The sequence below is a fragment of the Amphiura filiformis genome, chromosome 2 (genome assembly GCF_039555335.1).
Source record: "Amphiura filiformis chromosome 2, Afil_fr2py, whole genome shotgun sequence".
NCBI lineage: Eukaryota > Metazoa > Echinodermata > Ophiuroidea > Amphilepidida > Amphiuridae > Amphiura > Amphiura filiformis.
The window spans coordinates 95,732,191-95,752,449 of NC_092629.1; the positions used below are offsets into that span (position 1 = coordinate 95,732,191).

The 20,259-nt window shown below is 39.5% G+C and overlaps 1 protein-coding gene across 2 annotated transcripts in view; it reads right to left on the minus strand.

The window, feature by feature from the left end:
* Positions 1 to 20,259, minus strand: part of LOC140146871 (2-oxoglutarate and iron-dependent oxygenase domain-containing protein 2-like) — a 44,547-nt gene that overhangs the window by 9,383 nt on the left and 14,905 nt on the right. Inside the window, exons 3-5 of one of the 2 annotated variants that reach the window (XM_072168760.1) lie at positions 20,194 to 20,250; positions 18,770 to 18,880; positions 6,994 to 7,093 (exon numbers count right to left, since the gene is read on the minus strand). In XM_072168760.1, the coding sequence (XP_072024861.1) occupies positions 6,994 to 7,093; positions 18,770 to 18,880; positions 20,194 to 20,250 (268 nt within the window). The remainder of the gene's footprint in view (positions 1 to 6,993; positions 7,094 to 18,769; positions 18,881 to 20,193; positions 20,251 to 20,259) is intronic. The other variant, XM_072168762.1, reaches the window with a different exon arrangement.

Below are 20,259 nucleotides of genomic sequence, written 5' to 3' on the forward strand. Positions count from 1 at the left end.
TACATTTCAGAAACACCAAGCTATTTGCTCAGCCGTAAGCTGTATTTTATATAGGGTGATCTAGTGGGCAATTTCCTGAAAAAAAAACCGCTGGACTCTGTATGATTTCTATGGACTAGATGTCTTCAGCTGACCTTCAACTTGCAGAAAGAGTAAGTTTTGAAGAGCTAAGTCGCTCAGAAGTCAAAAAAATGACGTTTTCCCAGACCCTGTTTGTACAGAAAGTCAATGTAGGCTATTTACTGGTGTGCACCCATAAGCACCCATCCAGTCCCTTTACAACAAGCAAACAGTGATATTATTAATGCCCATGCAAATCTGGATCATAGTCTGAAACATGTGCTACGCTGATGATTATGAATGAATATTTTGGGCCATTTTTATGTAAACAATGTAAAAATGAGCACCCACCAAAAATGACTTTGTTAAGCGCCCTGGGCGGTTAATGGAATGAATACGGTACTTAAACTAATGTTCTGAGCAGTTAAAAGAAATGCCAATTTCAGCATAATAATGTTGCATTTTGGTATGAATATATTAGAAAAAAAATCTTTAAAAAAATGAAACAAAATGTATTAATGAAAAACAAAATTAGATCAAGCAACTTGAAATACAACAATAAAAACAACAACAACAACAACAACAACAACAACAACAACAACAACAACAACAACAACAAGAAAAGTTATGTGATAAAAATGAACATTGATTAAAAATACTATAAGAATAAACGTTTTTTACACAGGATCGATCTTGGTAAAGTTTTGAATTGATTTAGTCTATTGAAATTTTCTTGAAGTCTGCTCTAACTACCGGAGATAAATTATTATTAGAAGTCTGAAATATGCCAGTAAACACAAGCCCACAATCAAAGAAAAATTCCATTGAATATTGCTGCAAAATGGCAGGTCATTATGCTATTCCAGAGTACCCCACCCACCCCCACCCCCACTCCACCCCTATTTTCTGAATGTTATGCTATTCCAGAGTACCCTACCCAACCCCACCTCCACTCCACCCCTATTGTCTGAATGTTATGCTATTCCAGAGTACCCCACCCACCCCACTCCACCCCTATTGTCTGAATGTTATGCTATTCCAGAGTACCCCACCCACCCCCACCCCCACTCCACCCCTATTGTCTGAATGTTATGCTATTCCAGAGTACCCCACCCACCCCCCCTCCACCCCTATTTTCTGAATGTTATGCTATTCCAGAGTACCCCACCCACCCCCACTCCACCCCTATTTTCTGAATGTTATGCTATTCCAGAGTACCCCACCCAACCCCACCCCCACTCCACCCCTATTGTCTGAATGTTATGCTATTCCAGAGTACCCCACCCACCCCCACTCCACCCCTATTTTCTGAATGTTATGCTATTCCAGAGTACCCCACCCACCCCCACTCCACCCCTATTTTCTGAATGTTATGCTATTCCAGAGTACCCCACCCAACCCCACTCCATCCCTATTGTCTGAATGTTATGCTATTCCAGAGTACCCCACCCACCCCCACTCCACCCCTATTGTCTGAATGTTATGCTATTCCAGAGTACCCCACCCACCCCCACTCCACCCCTATTTTCTGAATGTTATGCTATTCCAGAGTACCCCACCCACCCCCACCCCCACTCCACCCCTATTTTCTGAATGTTATGCTATTCCAGAGTACCCCACCCACCCCCACCCCCACTCCACCCCTATTTTCTGAATGTTATGCTATTCCAGAGTACCCCACCCCACTCCACCCCTATTGTCTGAATGTTATGCTATTCCAGAGTACCCCACCCAACCCCACCCCCACTCCACCCCTATTGTCTGAATGTTATGCTATTCCAGAGTACCCCACCCACCCCCACCCCCACTCCACCCCTATTGTCTGAATGTTATGCTATTCCAGAGTACCCCACCCACCCCCACTCCATCCCTATTGTCTGAATGTTATGCTATTCCAGAGTACCCCACCCACCTCCACTCCACCCCTATTGTCTGAATGTTATGCTATTCCAGAGTACCCCACCCACCCCCACTCCACCCCTATTGTCTGAATGTTATGCTATTCCAGAGTACCCCACCCACCCCCCCTCCACCCCTATTGTCTGAATGTTATGCTATTCCAGAGTACCCCACCCACCCCCACTCCATCCCTATTGTCTGAATGTTATGCTATTCCAGAGTACCCCACCCAACCCCACCCCCACTCCACCCCTATTGTCTGAATGTTATGCTATTCCAGAGTACCCCACCCACCCCCACTCCACCCCTATTGTCTGAATGTTATGCTATTCCAGAGTACCCCACCCACCCCCCCTCCATCCCTATTGTCTGAATGTTATGCTATTCCAGAGTACCCCACCCAACCCCACCCCCACTCCACCCCTATTGTCTGAATGTTATGCTATTCCAGAGTACCCCACCCACCCCCACTCCACCCCTATTGTCTGAATGTTATGCTATTCCAGAGTACCCCACCCACCCCCACTCCACCCCTATTGTCTGAATGTTATGCTATTCCAGAGTACCCCACCCACCCCCACTCCACCCCTATTGTCTGAATGTTATGCTATTCCAGAGTACCCCACCCACCCCCCCCACTCCACCCCTATTGTCTGAATGTTATGCTATTCCAGAGTACCCCACCCACCCCCACCCCCCCCCCCCTATTGTCTGAATGTTATGCTATTCCAGAGTACCCCACCCCACCCCACCCCCACTCCACCCCTATTGTCTGAATGTTATGCTATTCCAGAGTACCCCACCCACCCCCACTCCACCCCTATTGTCTGAATGTTATGCTATTCCAGAGTACCCCACCCACCCCCACCCCCACTCCACCCCTATTGTCTGAATGTTATGCTATTCCAGAGTACCCCACCCAACCCCACCCCCACTCCACCCCTATTGTCTGAATGTTATGCTATTCCAGAGTACCCCACCCACCCCCACTCCACCCCTATTGTCTGAATGTTATGCTATTCCAGAGTACCCCACCCACCCCCACTCCATCCCTATTGTCTGAATGTTATGCTATTCCAGAGTACCCCACCCAACCCCACCCCCACTCCACCCCTATTGTCTGAATGTTATGCTATTCCAGAGTACCCCACCCACCCCCACTCCACCCCTATTGTCTGAATGTTATGCTATTCCAGAGTACCCCACCCACCCCCACTCCACCCCTATTGTCTGAATGTTATGCTATTCCAGAGTACCCCACCCACCCCCACTCCATCCCTATTGTCTGAATGTTATGCTATTCCAGAGTACCCCACCCAACCCCACCCCCACTCCACCCCTATTGTCTGAATGTTATGCTATTCCAGAGTACCCCACCCACCCCCACTCCACCCCTATTGTCTGAATGTTATGCTATTCCAGAGTACCCCACCCACCCCCACTCCATCCCTATTGTCTGAATGTTATGCTATTCCAGAGTACCCCACCCAACCCCACCCCCACTCCACCCCTATTGTCTGAATGTTATGCTATTCCAGAGTACCCCACCCACCCCCACTCCACCCCTATTGTCTGAATGTTATGCTATTCCAGAGTACCCCACCCACCCCCACTCCACCCCTATTGTCTGAATGTTATGCTATTCCAGAGTACCCCACCCACCCCCACTCCACCCCTATTGTCTGAATGTTATGCTATTCCAGAGTACCCCACCCACCCCCACCCCCACTCCACCCCTATTGTCTGAATGTTATGCTATTCCAGAGTACCCCACCCCACCCCACCCCCACTCCACCCCTATTGTCTGAATGTTATGCTATTCCAGAGTACCCCACCCACCCCCACTCCACCCCTATTGTCTGAATGTTATGCTATTCCAGAGTACCCCACCCACCCCCACCCCCACTCCACCCCTATTGTCTGAATGTTATGCTATTCCAGAGTACCCCACCCAACCCCACCCCCACTCCACCCCTATTGTCTGAATGTTATGCTATTCCAGAGTACCCCACCCACCCCCACTCCACCCCTATTGTCTGAATGTTATGCTATTCCAGAGTACCCCACCCACCCCCACTCCATCCCTATTGTCTGAATGTTATGCTATTCCAGAGTACCCCACCCAACCCCACCCCCCACTCCACCCCTATTGTCTGAATGTTATGCTATTCCAGAGTACCCCACCCACCCCCACTCCACCCCTATTGTCTGAATGTTATGCTATTCCCCCACCCACCCCCACTCCACCCCTATTGTCTGAATGTTATGCTATTCCAGAGTACCCCACCCACCCCCACTCCACCCCTATTGTCTGAATGTTATGCTATTCCAGAGTACCCCACCCACCCCCACTCCACCCCTATTGTCTGAATGTTATGCTATTCCAGAGTACCCCACCCACCCCCACCCCCACTCCACCCCTATTGTCTGAATGTTATGCTATTCCAGAGTACCCCACCCACCCCCACTCCACCCCTATTGTCTGAATGTTATGCTATTCCAGAGTACCCCACCCACCCCACCCCCACTCCACCCCTATTGTCTGAATGTTATGCTATTCCAGAGTACCCCACCCCACCCCCACTCCACCCCTATTGTCTGAATGTTATGCTATTCCAGAGTACCCCACCCACCCCACCCCCCACTCCACCCCTATTGTCTGAATGTTATGCTATTCCAGAGTACCCCACCCACCCCCACTCCCACTCCACCCCTATTGTCTGAATGTTTAGTATTTGAAGAGTTTGTTTCCAAAAGGCGCTAAATCCAACGGCTGCTTTATGTAAAATTCAATTGCAGATATTCCTATGAGTAGCAGTAACCTTGCCAATCTAATAACATTGGACCACTTGAATAGTTCTAACAATTCTTTGGATATCTTTAAAAAAATAATTGCAACTCTCTTTAATCTCCCTCTTGCGAAGACAAAAACAATAAATATAAAAGAAAATAATATTTTTTGTTCCAAAGGCGCTAAATCCAATGGCAGCTATTTTAAAACGTTGCATTGGAGAATTTTTAGGGGACAAAATGATTTTGTAAATAGTTAGAAAATAAGATAGAGTTACTAACATATCCATTCCAATTGTTAAATGTCATTTAAACTTTAAAAATGTTAAAATATACCATAAAAATGTGACACAAGGCAGCTATTGGATTTAGCGCCTTTTGGAAACAAACTCTTCATTTGTGGATATAGCTTCATTGGAAATGATTCATATTATGACATAATCTGATCCACTCTGGCCAAAGTCAGAAACTTAAAACAAGGCGGTTCTCGAACCACGAGTCTCGCCTGCTTTTGCGACCGCCTGCTTTTTCAATTGCTTTTGGTAGCGGTAAATGAATTTGGCGGTTATCGGCTGGGCACGATTATCTGGCTGATGGTGACTGTACCCACCAAGTGTCAGGCCCATGCAACAGTTTTTACTAATTTGACCTCAGATGACCCCTGGTGACCCTGAAATGACCTTCCAAAAATTTGGCTCTAAATGTTGACTGGACCCACCAAGTTTCATGCCTATCTGACAGTTTTTACTAAGTTAACCGCAGATGACCCCTGGTGACCCTGAAATGACCTTCCAAAAATTTGGCTTCAAATGTTGACTGTACCCACCAAGTTTCATGCCCATACGACAGTTGTTACTAATTTGACCTCAGATGACCCCTGGTGACCCCGAAATGAACTTCCAAAAATTTGGCTTCAAATGTTGACTGCACCCACCAAGTTTCATGCCCATCCGACAGTTTTTACTAATTTGACCTCAGATGACCTCGAAATGACCTTCCAAAAATTTGGCTTTAAATGTTGACGGTACCCACCAAGTTTCATGCCCATACAACTGTTTGTACTAATTCGACCTCAAATGACCCCTGGTGACCTCGAAATGACCTTCCAAAAATTTGGCTTTAAATGTTGACTGGACCCACCAAGTTTCATGCCCATCCGACAGTTTGTACTAATTTGACCTCAGATGACCCCTGGTGACCTCGAAATGACCTTCCAAAAATTTGGCTTCAAATGTTGACTGTACCCACCAAGTTTCATGGCCATCCGACACTTTTTACTAATTTGACCTCAGATGACCCCTGGTGACCTCGAAATGACCTTCCAAAAATTTGGCTTTAAATGTTGACTGTACCCACCAAGTAGCATGCCCATACGACAGTTTTTACTAATTTGACCTCAGATGACCTCTGGTGACCTTGAAATTACCTTCCAAAAATGTGGCTTTAAATGTTGACTGTACCCACCAAGTTTCATGGCCATATGACAGTTTTTACTAATTTGACCTCAGATGACCTCTGGTGACCTTGAAATGACCTTCCAAAAATTTGGCTTTAAATGTTGACTGGACTCACCAAGTTTCATGGCCATACGACAGTTTTTACTAATTTGACCTCAGATGACCCCTAGATGACCTCAGTGACCTTGACCCACTAACCAATACGAACCGGTTCTGTCTCGGTCAAGATGCACCCACCCACCAAGTTTGAGGAACGTATGCGACTCATAGTCTCCGAGAAAATAGGCGGAAAGCAAACTTTAACCAAAACTTTAACCAAATTTGTCACATACACACATACACACATACACACATACATACATACGGAAAAGTGATTATATAGTCTCCTGCCTTATCAGGCGAGACAAAAATTGATGAGCTGCTACACATGAGATTTTCCTTTTTTGAAAGGAATTTCTTCTTTTTTTTTTTTGCCCAAATTTCTGCATTTTCATATCTTTTTAGCCCGTTTTGAGCATTTTTGCCATAATTTACGTATTTGTTCTTTTTTTCCCAAAAATGTTTTCATTGAAATGTATTCTCATACATCTTGGTGAGTAATACCCCAGCTTACTGATGCTGAAGTCGATCCCTGGTGTACTTGGTTGAAAAGTTATGAGCTTTATGTAAGTCAATTTTCTATTTTTTTAAATATTTTCTTGCTTGTTATTATATCTCAATTTCATTATCTTTTTTTGCCTGATTGGATTAGATCATGTTACCATAGTTACCCACCAAAAATACTCACCATTTTCTTGTGATAGTTTGGTTATCAATCCTTCTGCTGTAGCAGATGACATTTGTGCATATTTCACCAAATCAAGAAATTCAGCTGCTAAATAAGATTCCTGTTTAGGAATGATACAAATGAAGGTCAATTGGGTGATCACATTTAAGTCCATCTTTTAGAGTTGGGCGACTAAGTCGCCAATAGTCGTTAGTCGTGACTATTACTGGTAGTCCCGACTATAGCTATTGAAAACCAAAAGTCATCAAAGGCAACTATATTTAAATGTTACAAAGTCACGCCAGATATCCGCACCAAAACCAACCAAATACTTACATTATAAACTGTGAAAATGTGATAAAAATGTTAGTCATTGTCTTACCAATAGTAACACTATACAAACAAGTAATCATAAAGTCCATAAATCATCATTAAATTGGTCTTGTTGACTTGTTATTGTAAATTTGCACCAAACTTTCACTCAATTTTTTTGTCCAATATTGACCACAGATAGTCGCGACTATAGTCGTAGTCGTGACTATTTGCTGCCAACTAGTTGATTAGGAAAAAAGTGATAGTCGCCCAACTCTAATCTTTACATGTATATAATTGATGAGAAGATGTACACATTCTAAAACAATCAATTATGCATCATATATTGCACTACCACTAGAGATGATAATGTTAAATGATTCAAGGTATGTCTATGACCTACCTGTAGTTTGTATACATGACTATGTAGTGGTATATATCTATCTGATATTCTTAGGCATCTGTCAAGGCAGTCAGATTCAAGGTATGCCTATGACCTACCTGTAGTTTGTATACATGACTATGTAGTGGTATATATCCATCTGATATTCTAAGGCATCTATCAAGTCAGTCAGATTCAAGGTATGCCTATGACCTACCTGTAGTTTGTATACATGACTATGTAGTGGTATATATCTATCTGATATTCTTAGGCATCTGTCAAGGCAGTCAGATTCAAGGTATGCCTATGACCTACCTGTAGTTTGTATACATGACTATGTAGTGGTATATATCCATCTGATATTCTAAGGCATCTATCAAGGCAGTCTGATTCAAGGTATGCCTATGACCTACCTGTAGTTTGTATACATGACTATGTAGTGGTATATATCCATCTGATATTCTAAGGCATCTATCAAGGCAGTCAGATCCAAGGTATGCCTATGACCTACCTGTAGTTTGTATACATGACTATGTAGTGGTATATATCTATCTGATATTCTAAGGCATCTATCAAGGCAGTCAGATTCAAGGTATGCCTATGACCTACCTGTAGTTTGTATACATGACTATGTAGTGGTATATATCCATCTGATATTCTAAGGCATCTGTCAAGGCAGTCTGATTCAAGGTATGCCTATGACCTACCTGTAGTTTGTATACATGACTATGTAGTGGTATATATCCATCTGATATTCTTAGGCATCTATCAAGGCAGTCTGATTCAAGGTATGCCTATGACCTACCTGTAGTTTGTATACATGACTATGTAGTGGTATATATCCATCTGATATTCTAAGGCATCTATCAAGGCAGTCAGATTCAAGGTATGTCTATGACCTACCTGTAGTTTGTATACATGACTATGTAGTGGTATATATCCATCTGATATTCTAAGGCATCTATCAAGGCAGTCAGATTCAAGGTATGCCTATGACCTACCTGTAGTTTGTATACATGACTATGTAGTGGTATATATCCATCTGATATTCTAAGGCATCTATCAAGTCAGTCAGATTCAAGGTATGTCTATGACCTACCTGTAGTTTGTATACATGACTATGTAGTGGTATATATATCCATCTGATATTCTAAGGCATCTATCAAGGCAGTCAGATTCAAGATATGCCTATGACCTACCTGTAGTTTGTATACATGACTATGTAGTGGTATATATCCATCTGATATTCTAAGGCATCTATCAAGGCAGTCTGATTCAAGGTATGCCTATGACCTACCTGTAGTTTGTATACATGACTATGTAGTGGTATATATCCATCTGATATTCTAAGGCATCTATCAAGTCAGTCAGATTCAAGGTATGTCTATGACCTACCTGTAGTTTGTATACATGACTATGTAGTGGTATATATCCATCTGATATTCTAAGGCATCTATCAAGGCAGTCAGATTCAAGATATGCCTATGACCTACCTGTAGTTTGTATACATGACTATGTAGTGGTATATATCCATCTGATATTCTTAGGCATCTGTCAAGGCAGTCAGATTCAAGGTATGCCTATGACCTACCTGTAGTTTGTATACATGACTATGTAGTGGTATATATCCATCTGATATTCTAAGGCATCTATCAAGGCAGTCTGATTCAAGGTATGCCTATGACCTACCTGTAGTTTGTATACATGACTATGTAGTGGTATATATCCATCTGATATTCTAAGGCATCTGTCAAGGCAGTCAGATTCAAGGTATGCCTATGACCTACCTGTAGTTTGTATACATGACTATGTAGTGGTATATTCATTCATTCATTCATTCATTCAATTTATTCACACATGATTTCACATATATATAGATAACAATATTTCCAAAATCATATATATATATATAATATGTATTATATACAAAATTTAAGCATCAATAACAAAAACAAATTTAATTAAGTTGGTAACATAATGAAATGTATCTGAAGGATAATACAGAATTAAATGGTTATATTACAAATCACAATCGCAATTTCCTAAATTATATATAGTAGGACAAATTTATATAAAAATATTTACACATAAAGATTATGATTAAAAGTAATTCAATTAATGATACAAATTTAATTTGTACAAAAAGTTAATTAAAGTACCAGTAACTCAGTAGATTTTGAAAACAAAAGAGAATAATATGAAAGGGTGAAAAAAAAACATGTGAAGGAGAGGCCAAATAAGCCCAAAGGGCTTTAAGGCTGGTCCCACCTTAGCAAATTTGAAAGTGAAATATTAGAATAGGGAGGGGGTGAACATGACAAGACAGAACAGTACAAGACAGGACAAGACGAGACAGGGCAGGGCGGGAAGGATCAATCAGGACAGGGATAATACAATGCAGTACCAGTCAAAACCAAAAAGTTGACAATGTAGTGGATCGATTTCAAATAGGCCTATTTAAAATAAGCGCTTGCGTGCACGGTACCGAGGCCTATAGCCAAAACCAACATCGGGATTTGACGGCAGTATTTGTTTAAAACATATTGAACTATTTATAAGATGAAAGAAAATGATATCTGATACTTGAAAATTATATAATAGGTTTATTTTATTTAGATAAGTACTTTTTAATCAGGCGGTCCTTCAAGCTAGTTTTGAAGCTTAATATATTCTTTGAGTTTATTATATCTTTGTTTAATCCATTCCAGGTTTTAGGTCCAGATACTTTAATCGAGTATTTGATTAAATTAGATGTGTGTTTAACTGTAGTAAAATGCTCAGCATGTCTAGTGTTGTAGTTGTGAATGTCACTGTGTTTTAAAAGAAAGTTGGAGAATGATTTTGGAAGGGTTTTGTTCTCATAGCGGTACATAAAGAGACCTGTTTGTAATTTATTTATGTCAAAGATATTTAGTGTTTTAAAATTATGGAAAATTTGCTTTGTGTGGGATAGGTAACCAGAGTTGTTAATGATACGGATTGCTCTTTTTTGGAGTTTAAAAAGTTTGTCCAATTTTGTAGAATTAGGAGAAGTCCATGGACAGTGGTTAAGGTCAAGGGTGTTGTCAGATATCGCCCATGCTATGTTGCTGTAGGATATGTAAGGCAGGATTAAGGTGTTGTAGAGTGAGAATAGTATATGTGTGGGTAAAATGTGACGAAGTTTTCTAAGAATCCCGATGTTCCTAGAAATTTGATTTGTAATTTTGTGGATGTGGTCTTTCCAGGAAAGATTTTTGTCAATTATTACACCTAGAAATTTTGTGTTATCTACAGGATGAATTACAACGTTGTCTATCATAATGTGTGTTGGTGGAGTGGCGTGCTTTTTGCTTTTCGTTTTTGTTTGGTGAAATGGATGTAGTTAGTTTTGCTGACATTTAGGGATAGTTTGTTGGATTTGAACCAGTTTGAGACATTGACTAATTCTACGTTGAATGTGTTTATGAGAGTGTTAAGGTTTGGGTGAGATAAGAAGATGTTCAGTATCATCGGCGAAAAGGACAAAGAGAGGATTTTGGATGAAGTGGGGATATCATTAACATAAAGAAGGAAGAGCAAGGGACCCAGGATAGAGCCTTGAGGAATACCACAAGAGACTGGAAGAAGATCAGAGAAATGTGAGTCAAAGGATTTGAATTGATATCTGTTACACAGATAGCTAGAGAGAAGATTAAGGGCTGTTCCACGAATACCATAGTGTTGGAGTTTGGTAAGAAGAATGTTGTGATTGATGGTATCAAAGGCTTTGGAGAGGTCGAGGAATATGCCAATAGTGTGATGATTAAGAGCAAGAGAGGAGGAAATATTGTTGTTGATATCTAGAAGAGCAAGATCAGTGGAATGCTGTTTGCGAAAGCCATATTGATTGTTGTGAAGAATATGAAAGTGAGAGAGAAATTTATCAATCCTATTGTAAATGATGCGTTCAAGGATCTTGGAAAAGCATGGTAGAAGAGAAATGGGACGATAATTAGAGAAGGTGTGGGGGTCGTCTTTTTTGAAGACAGGGATGACTTTCGCAATCTTGAGGGCTGAAGGGAAGACACCTGTAGAAAGGGATTGGTTGAAAATGTGGGCTAGGGGTTTGGAGATAAGGGAATGATATGTTTAACAATGGTTGGGCTGATGTCATCGTAGCGGAACTCTTGCCATTCTTAAACTTCTTGACAATGTCTAGGATTTCCCTTTAGTGGGTGGGATTGAGGAAGATGGAGTTAGTGTGTGGGTCCTTAAGGAAATCAGAGAAGGAAGAGGGAGAATGAATGTTTGAAGCAAGTTTAGGACCTATATCAGCAAAAAAAGAATTAAACTTTGTGGAAATGTTACGAGTCGGAGATTTTTGAGGTACCATCAAAAAAAAATAGGAGGGTTTTTCAATTTAGTTGTTTTACCAAGAACGTTATTTATTGTTTGCCATGTGTTTTGATATTATATTTATAAGTGTTAAATTTATTTGAATAATAATTCTTACAGGAAATCTTAATCAGATGAGTTAGTTTGTTTCTATATTTGACTTATTTAGTTTTATTTATTTCATTAGGGTATTTAATGAGCGACTTGTAGAGTTTATTCCTAGTTTTAATGGATTTGATAATTCCAAGAGTGATCCAGGGTTTACATTGCTGGCGCTTTTTGATTTTTGATTTTTTCTTAACTTTGGGGAAGTGTTTATCATATATATTAGTAAATTTATCTATGAAGGCGTTATAGGATTGATCAGTAGATTGGTTATTTAGGACTTCGTCCCAATTGGTTTGATTTAGTTCAGACGTGAAAGATGTTATTGTGGTCTTAGTTATATTTCTTTTAGTATAGTGGCGATTGACTTTAGAATTAGGTACATTATTTTTATCGTTATTTATTATTTGGAATACAGGAAAGTGATCAGTGACGTCGCTAAATAGGATACCAGGAGTTATTTTATGATTCAAAATATTACAAAAGATATTATCGATATATCCATCTGATATTCTAAGGCATCTATCAAGTCAGTCAGATTCAAGTTATGCCTATGACCTACCTGTAGTTTGTATACATGACTATGTAGTGGTATATATCCATCTGATATTCTAAGGCATCTATCAAGGCAGTCAGATCCAAGGTATGCCTATGACCTACCTGTAGTTTGTATACATGACTATGTAGTGGTATATATCTATCTGATATTCTAAGGCATCTATCAAGTCAGTCAGATTCAAGGTATGTCTATGACCTACCTGTAGTTTGTATACATGACTATGTAGTGGTATATATCCATCTGATATTCTAAGGCATCTATCAAGTCAGTCAGATTCAAGGTATGCCTATGACCTACCTGTAGTTTGTATACATGACTATGTAGTGGTATATATCCATCTGATATTCTAAGGCATCTATCAAGGCAGTCAGATTCAAGGTATGCCTATGACCTACCTGTAGTTTGTATACATGACTATGTAGTGGTATATATCCATCTGATATTCTAAGGCATCTATCAAGTCAGTCAGATTCAAGGTATGCCTATGACCTACCTGTAGTTTGTATACATGACTATGTAGTGGTATATATCCATCTGATATTCTAAGGCATCTATCAAGTCAGTCAGATTCAAGGTATGCCTATGACCTACCTGTAGTTTGTATACATGACTATGTAGTGGTATATATCTATCTGATATTCTTAGGCATCTGTCAAGGCAGTCAGATTCAAGGTATGCCTATGACCTACCTGTAGTTTGTATACATGACTATGTAGTGGTATATATCTATCTGATATTCTTAGGCATCTATCAAGGCAGTCTGATTCAAGGTATGCCTATGACCTACCTGTAGTATGTATACATGACTATGTAGTGGTATATATCCATCTGATATTCTAAGGCATCTATCAAGTCAGTCAGATTCAAGGTATGCCTATGACCTACCTGTAGTTTGTATACATGACTATGTAGTGGTATATATCTATCTGATATTCTTAGGCATCTGTCAAGGCAGTCAGATTCAAGGTATGCCTATGACCTACCTGTAGTTTGTATACATGACTATGTAGTGGTATATATCCATCTGATATTCTAAGGCATCTATCAAGGCAGTCAGATTCAAGGTATGCCTATGACCTACCTGTAGTTTGTATACATGACTATGTAGTGGTATATATCCATCTGATATTCTAAGGCATCTATCAAGGCAGTCAGATTCAAGGTATGCCTATGACCTACCTGTAGTTTGTATACATGACTATGTAGTGGTATATATCCATCTGATATTCTAAGGCATCTATCAAGGCAGTCTGATTCAAGGTATGCCTATGACCTACCTGTAGTTTGTATACATGACTATGTAGTGGTATATATCCATCTGATATTCTAAGGCATCTATCAAGGCAGTCAGATTCAAGGTATGCCTATGACCTACCTGTAGTTTGTATACATGACTATGTAGTGGTATATATCCATCTGATATTCTAAGGCATCTATCAAGTCAGTCAGATTCAAGGTATGTCTATGACCTACCTGTAGTTTGTATACATGACTATGTAGTGGTATATATCCATCTGATATTCTAAGGCATCTATCAAGTCAGTCAGATTCAAGGTATGCCTATGACCTACCTGTAGTTTGTATACATGACTATGTAGTGGTATATATCCATCTGATATTCTAAGGCATCTATCAAGTCAGTCAGATTCAAGGTATGTCTATGACCTACCTGTAGTTTGTATACATGACTATGTAGTGGTATATATCCATCTGATATTCTAAGGCATCTATCAAGTCAGTCAGATTCAAGGTATGCCTATGACCTACCTGTAGTTTGTATACATGACTATGTAGTGGTATATATCCATCTGATATTCTAAGGCATCTATCAAGGCAGTCAGATTCAAGTTATGCCTATGACCTACCTGTAGTTTGTATACATGACTATGTAGTGGTATATATCCATCTGATATTCTAAGGCATCTATCAAGGCAGTCAGATTCAAGGTATGTCTATGACCTACCTGTAGTTTGTATACATGACTATGTAGTGGTATATATCCATCTGATATTCTAAGGCATCTATCAAGGCAGTCAGATTCAAGTTATGCCTATGACCTACCTGTAGTTTGTATACATGACTATGTAGTGGTATATATCCATCTGATATTCTAAGGCATCTATCAAGGCAGTCAGATTCAAGGTATGCCTATGACCTACCTGTAGTTTGTATACATGACTATGTAGTGGTATATATCCATCTGATATTCTAAGGCATCTGTTAAGGCAGTCAGATTCAAGGTATGCCTATGACTTACCTGTAGTTTGTATACATGACTATGTAGTGGTATATATTCATCTGATATTCTAAGGCATCTGTCTAGGCAGTCAGATCCAAGGTATGCCTATGACCTACCTGTAGTTTGTATACATGACTATGTAGTGGTATATATCCATCTGATATTCTAAGGCATCTGTCTAGGCAGTCAGATTCAAGGTATGCCCATGACCTACATGTAGTTTGTATACATGACTATGTAGTGGTATATATCCATCTGATATTCTAAGGCATCTGTCAAGGCAGTCAGATTCAAGGTATGCCTATGACCTACCTGTAGTTTGTATACATGACTATGTAGTGGTATATATCCATCTGATATTCTAAGGCATCTATCAAGGCAGTCAGATTCAAGGTATGCCTATGACCTACCTGTAGTTTGTATACATGACTATGTAGTGGTATATATCCATCTGATATTCTAAGGCATCTGTCAAGGCAGTCAGATTCAAGGTATGCCTATGACCTACCTGTAGTTTGTATACATGACTATGTAGTGGTATATATCCATCTGATATTCTAAGGCATCTGTCAAGGCAGTCAGATTCAAGGTATGCCTATGACCTACCTGTAGTTTGTATAAATGACTATGTAGTGGTATATATCCATCTGATATTCTAAGGCATCTATCAAGGCAGTCAGATTCAAGGTATGCCTATGACCTACCTGTAGTTTGTATACATGACTATGTAGTGGTATATATCCATCTGATATTCTAAGGCATCTATCAAGTCAGTCAGATTCAAGGTATATGTCTATGACCTACCTGTAGTTTGTATACATGACTATGTAGTGGTATATATCTATCTGATATTCTAAGGCATCTGTCAAGGCAGTCAGATTCAAGGTATGCCTATGACCTACCTGTAGTTTGTATACATGACTATGTAGTGGTATATATCCATCTGATATTCTTAGGCATCTATCAAGGCAGTCAGATTCAAGGTATGCCTATGACCTACCTGTAGTTTGTATACATGACTATGTAGTGGTATATATCCATCTGATATTCTAAGGCATCTGTCTAGGCAGTCAGATTCAAGGTATGCCTATGACCTACCTGTAGTTTGTATACATGACTATGTAGTGGTATATATCCATCTGATATTCTAAGGCATCTATCAAGTCAGCCAGATTCAAGGTATATGTCTATGACCTACCTGTAGTTTGTATACATGACTATGTAGTGGTATATATCTATCTGATATTCTAAGGCATCTGTCAAGGCAGTCAGATTCAAGGTATGCCTATGACCTACCTGTAGTTTGTATACATGACTATGTAGTGGTATATATCCATCTGATATTCTTAGGCATCTATCAAGGCAGTCAGATTCAAGGTATGCCTATGACCTACCTGTAGTTTGTATACATGACTATGTAGTGGTATATATCCATCTGATATTCTAAGGCATCTGTCAAGGCAGTCAGATTCAAGGTATGCCTATGACCTACCTGTAGTTTGTATACATGACTATGTAGTGGTATATATCCATCTGATATTCTAAGGCATCTATCAAGTCAGTCAGATTCAAGGTATGCCTATGACCTACCTGTAGTTTGTATACATGACTATGTAGTGGTATATATCCATCTGATATTCTAAGGCATCTGTCAAGGCAGTCAGATCCAAGGTATGCCTATGACCTACCTGTAGTTTGTATACATGACTATGTAGTGGTATATATCCATCTGATATTCTAAGGCATCTGTCTAGGCAGTCAGATTCAAGGTATGCCTATGACCTACCTGTAGTTTGTATACATGACTATGTAGTGGTATATATCCATCTGATATTCTAAGGCATCTGTCAAGGCAGTCAGATCCAAGGTATGCCTACGACCTACCTGTAGTTTGTATACATGACTATGTAGTGGTATATATCCATCTGATATTCTAAGGCATCTGTCAAGGCAGTCAGATTCAAGGTATGTCTATGACCTACCTGTAGTTTGTATACATGACTATGTAGTGGTATATATCTATCTGATATTCTAAGGCATCTGTCAAGGCAGTCAGATTCAAGGTATGCCTATGACCTACCTGTAGTTTGTATACATGACTATGTAGTGGTATATATCCATCTGATATTCTTAGGCATCTATCAAGGCAGTCAGATTCAAGGTATGCCCATGACCTACCTGTAGTTTGTATACATGACTATGTAGTGGTATATATCCATCTGATATTCTAAGGCATCTATCAAGGCAGTCAGATCCAAGGTATGCCTATGACCTACCTGTAGTTTGTATACATGACTATGTAGTGGTATATATCCATCTGATATTCTAAGGCATCTGTCTAGGCAGTCAGATCCAAGGTATGCCTATGACCTACCTGTAGTTTGTATACATGACTATGTAGTGGTATATATCCATCTGATATTCTAAGGCATCTATCAAGGCAGTCAGATTCAAGGTATGCCTATGACCTACCTGTAGTTTGTATACATGACTATGTAGTGGTATATATTCATCTGATATTCTAAGGCATCTGTTAAGGCAGTCAGATTCAAGGTATGCCTATGACCTACCTGTAGTTTGTATACATGACTATGTAGTGGTATATATCCATCTGATATTCTAAGGCATCTGTCTAGGCAGTCAGATCCAAGGTATGCCTATGACCTACCTGTAGTTTGTATACATGACTATGTAGTGGTATATATCCATCTGATATTCTAAGGCATCTATCAAGGCAGTCAGATTCAAGGTATGCCTATGACCTACCTGTAGTTTGTATACATGACTATGTAGTGGTATATATTCATCTGATATTCTAAGGCATCTGTTAAGGCAGTCAGATTCAAGGTATGCCTATGACCTACCTGTAGTTTGTATACATGACTATGTAGTGGTATATATCCATCTGATATTCTTAGGCATCTATCAAGGCAGTCAGATTCAAGGTATGCCTATGACCTACCTGTAGTTTGTATAAATGACTATGTAGTGGTATATATCCATCTGATATTCTAAGGCATCTATCAAGGCAGTCAGATTCAAGGTATGCCTATGACCTACCTGTAGTTTGTATACATGACTATGTAGTGGTATATATTCATCTGATATTCTAAGGCATCTGTTAAGGCAGTCAGATTCAAGGTATGCCTATGACCTACCTGTAGTTTGTATACATGACTATGTAGTGGTATATATCCATCTGATATTCTTAGGCATCTATCAAGGCAGTCAGATTCAAGGTATGCCTATGACCTACCTGTAGTTTGTATACATGACTATGTAGTGGTATATATCCATCTGATATTCTAAGGCATCTGTCAAGGCAGTCAGATTCAAGGTATGCCTATGACCTACCTGTAGTTTGTATACATGACTATGTAGTGGTATATATCCATCTGATATTCTTAGGCATCTATCAAGGCAGTCAGATTCAAGGTATGCCTATGACCTACCTGTAGTTTGTATACATGACTATGTAGTGGTATATATCCATCTGATATTCTAAGGCATCTATCAAGGCAGTCAGATTCAAGATATGCCTATGACCTACCTGTAGTTTGTATACATGACTATGTAGTGGTATATATTCATCTGATATTCTAAGGCATCTGTTAAGGCAGTCAGATTCAAGGTATGCCTATGACCTACCTGTAGTTTGTATACATGACTATGTAGTGGTATATATCCATCTGATATTCTAAGGCATCTATCAAGGCAGTCAGATTCAAGGTATGCCTATGACCTACCTGTAGTTTGTATACATGACTATGTAGTGGTATATATTCATCTGATATTCTAAGGCATCTGTTAAGGCAGTCAGATTCAAGGTATGCCTATGACCTACCTGTAGTTTGTATACATGACTATGTAGTGGTATATACCCTTCTGATATTCTAAGGCATCTGTCAAGGCAGTCAGATCCAAGGTTTCTCCTTCTTGACAGCTCTGTTTTAATCTGCAAAAAAATGAGTTTTGTACAAAGAGATTATAACCAAAGGATACCAATTCCACCATATTGGGTAAAAGGGTGTCCTAATATGGTAAAAGGGTGCCCTATATGGTAATATGGTAAAAGGCTGCCCTAATACGGTAAAAGGCTGCCCTATATGATAAAATTGACATGACTATTTCAGGTGAGACCATAGAGATTAGACCCAAAGAGAGCCAACTCTGTCATGTTTACGTATCACTCACGGAGCGCAAAATAGTGTGCCTCCGGATTATTTCACCATACGTCTAATTTAAAGTGTTTGTTTGCATCCTAAGCCTAATGTCTTATGCCAATAAGGCCAAAAAAAAAAATTGTTGTGTTGCCCTCAACCGTCCGACCCTAAATCCTGAAAAATCAGGGTCGCAATTTTTTTTTTTTTTTTTTTTTTTTGAATGATTTTTACAGATTTGTTCAAAAACTCAATGTTTTTCACTTAAAATTAATATTTTATTGTAAGACTAGTCTTTAATTGTTGTCTAACAGGTATCCAGAAGTCAAAATTGACAAATATCCCTAATTGAACAAGCATTATTTAATATTTGAGGGATTTTTAAAAACTGAAGGTTTAAAAAAAAAAAATAAATAAAAAAAAATAATAATCCGACCGTCCTACCCAAATTTCCCATTTTTCCACTTGAGGGCAACACAACAATATATTTTTTTTGGCCTAATGGGCTAAGTGCCAGTGGCGTAGTGTGAGTAATCTTATTGGGGGTACCATCCATCATTTTTCGGCAATTTTCCCTAATCTTATTAGTGCCACACATTGCCTGCTGCTCTTGATAGAATTCAGATATTATTACTTGGACCATGTAGAGCAGGCATTAATATAGCTACCCAAGCTGGCTGGGGTCAGAACTTGGTCCCTCCCTGGACCAAGAAAGTTGCCAATGAAAGGGGATGTTTGGAGTTTTTAGCTGTATAATTTAATATAAATGGTATGTCATGAGGGTTTAACCCCTCATAATCTTAAATTTAAAAAAGGGCCTCATCATTTTCCTGGCAGATGCTGAACACTGCTAGCAATGTCAAATTTATTTGAAAACTGCTGTATTATGCAAACAAAAACACTTGTATAAGATGACTTAACAAAAACACACACAGAAAAAAACACCACCCTCCCTCCTCACTTTCCAAATGGTGGGGATGTAAAACAAATTTTTAATTTCATGTGGCCTTATTTGCAAATTGCTACTTTCATGAGTTGCTTGGAATGTGAAAAGTGCAAAACAATGTGTAGCACGGAAATGTGCATTTTTTACAGAATAACCCCTCACCTGCTGCAATACTTGCTGTAGTTGATCCTCACTTCTACATCCTCTGCTGTATAAAATCTATAAAAT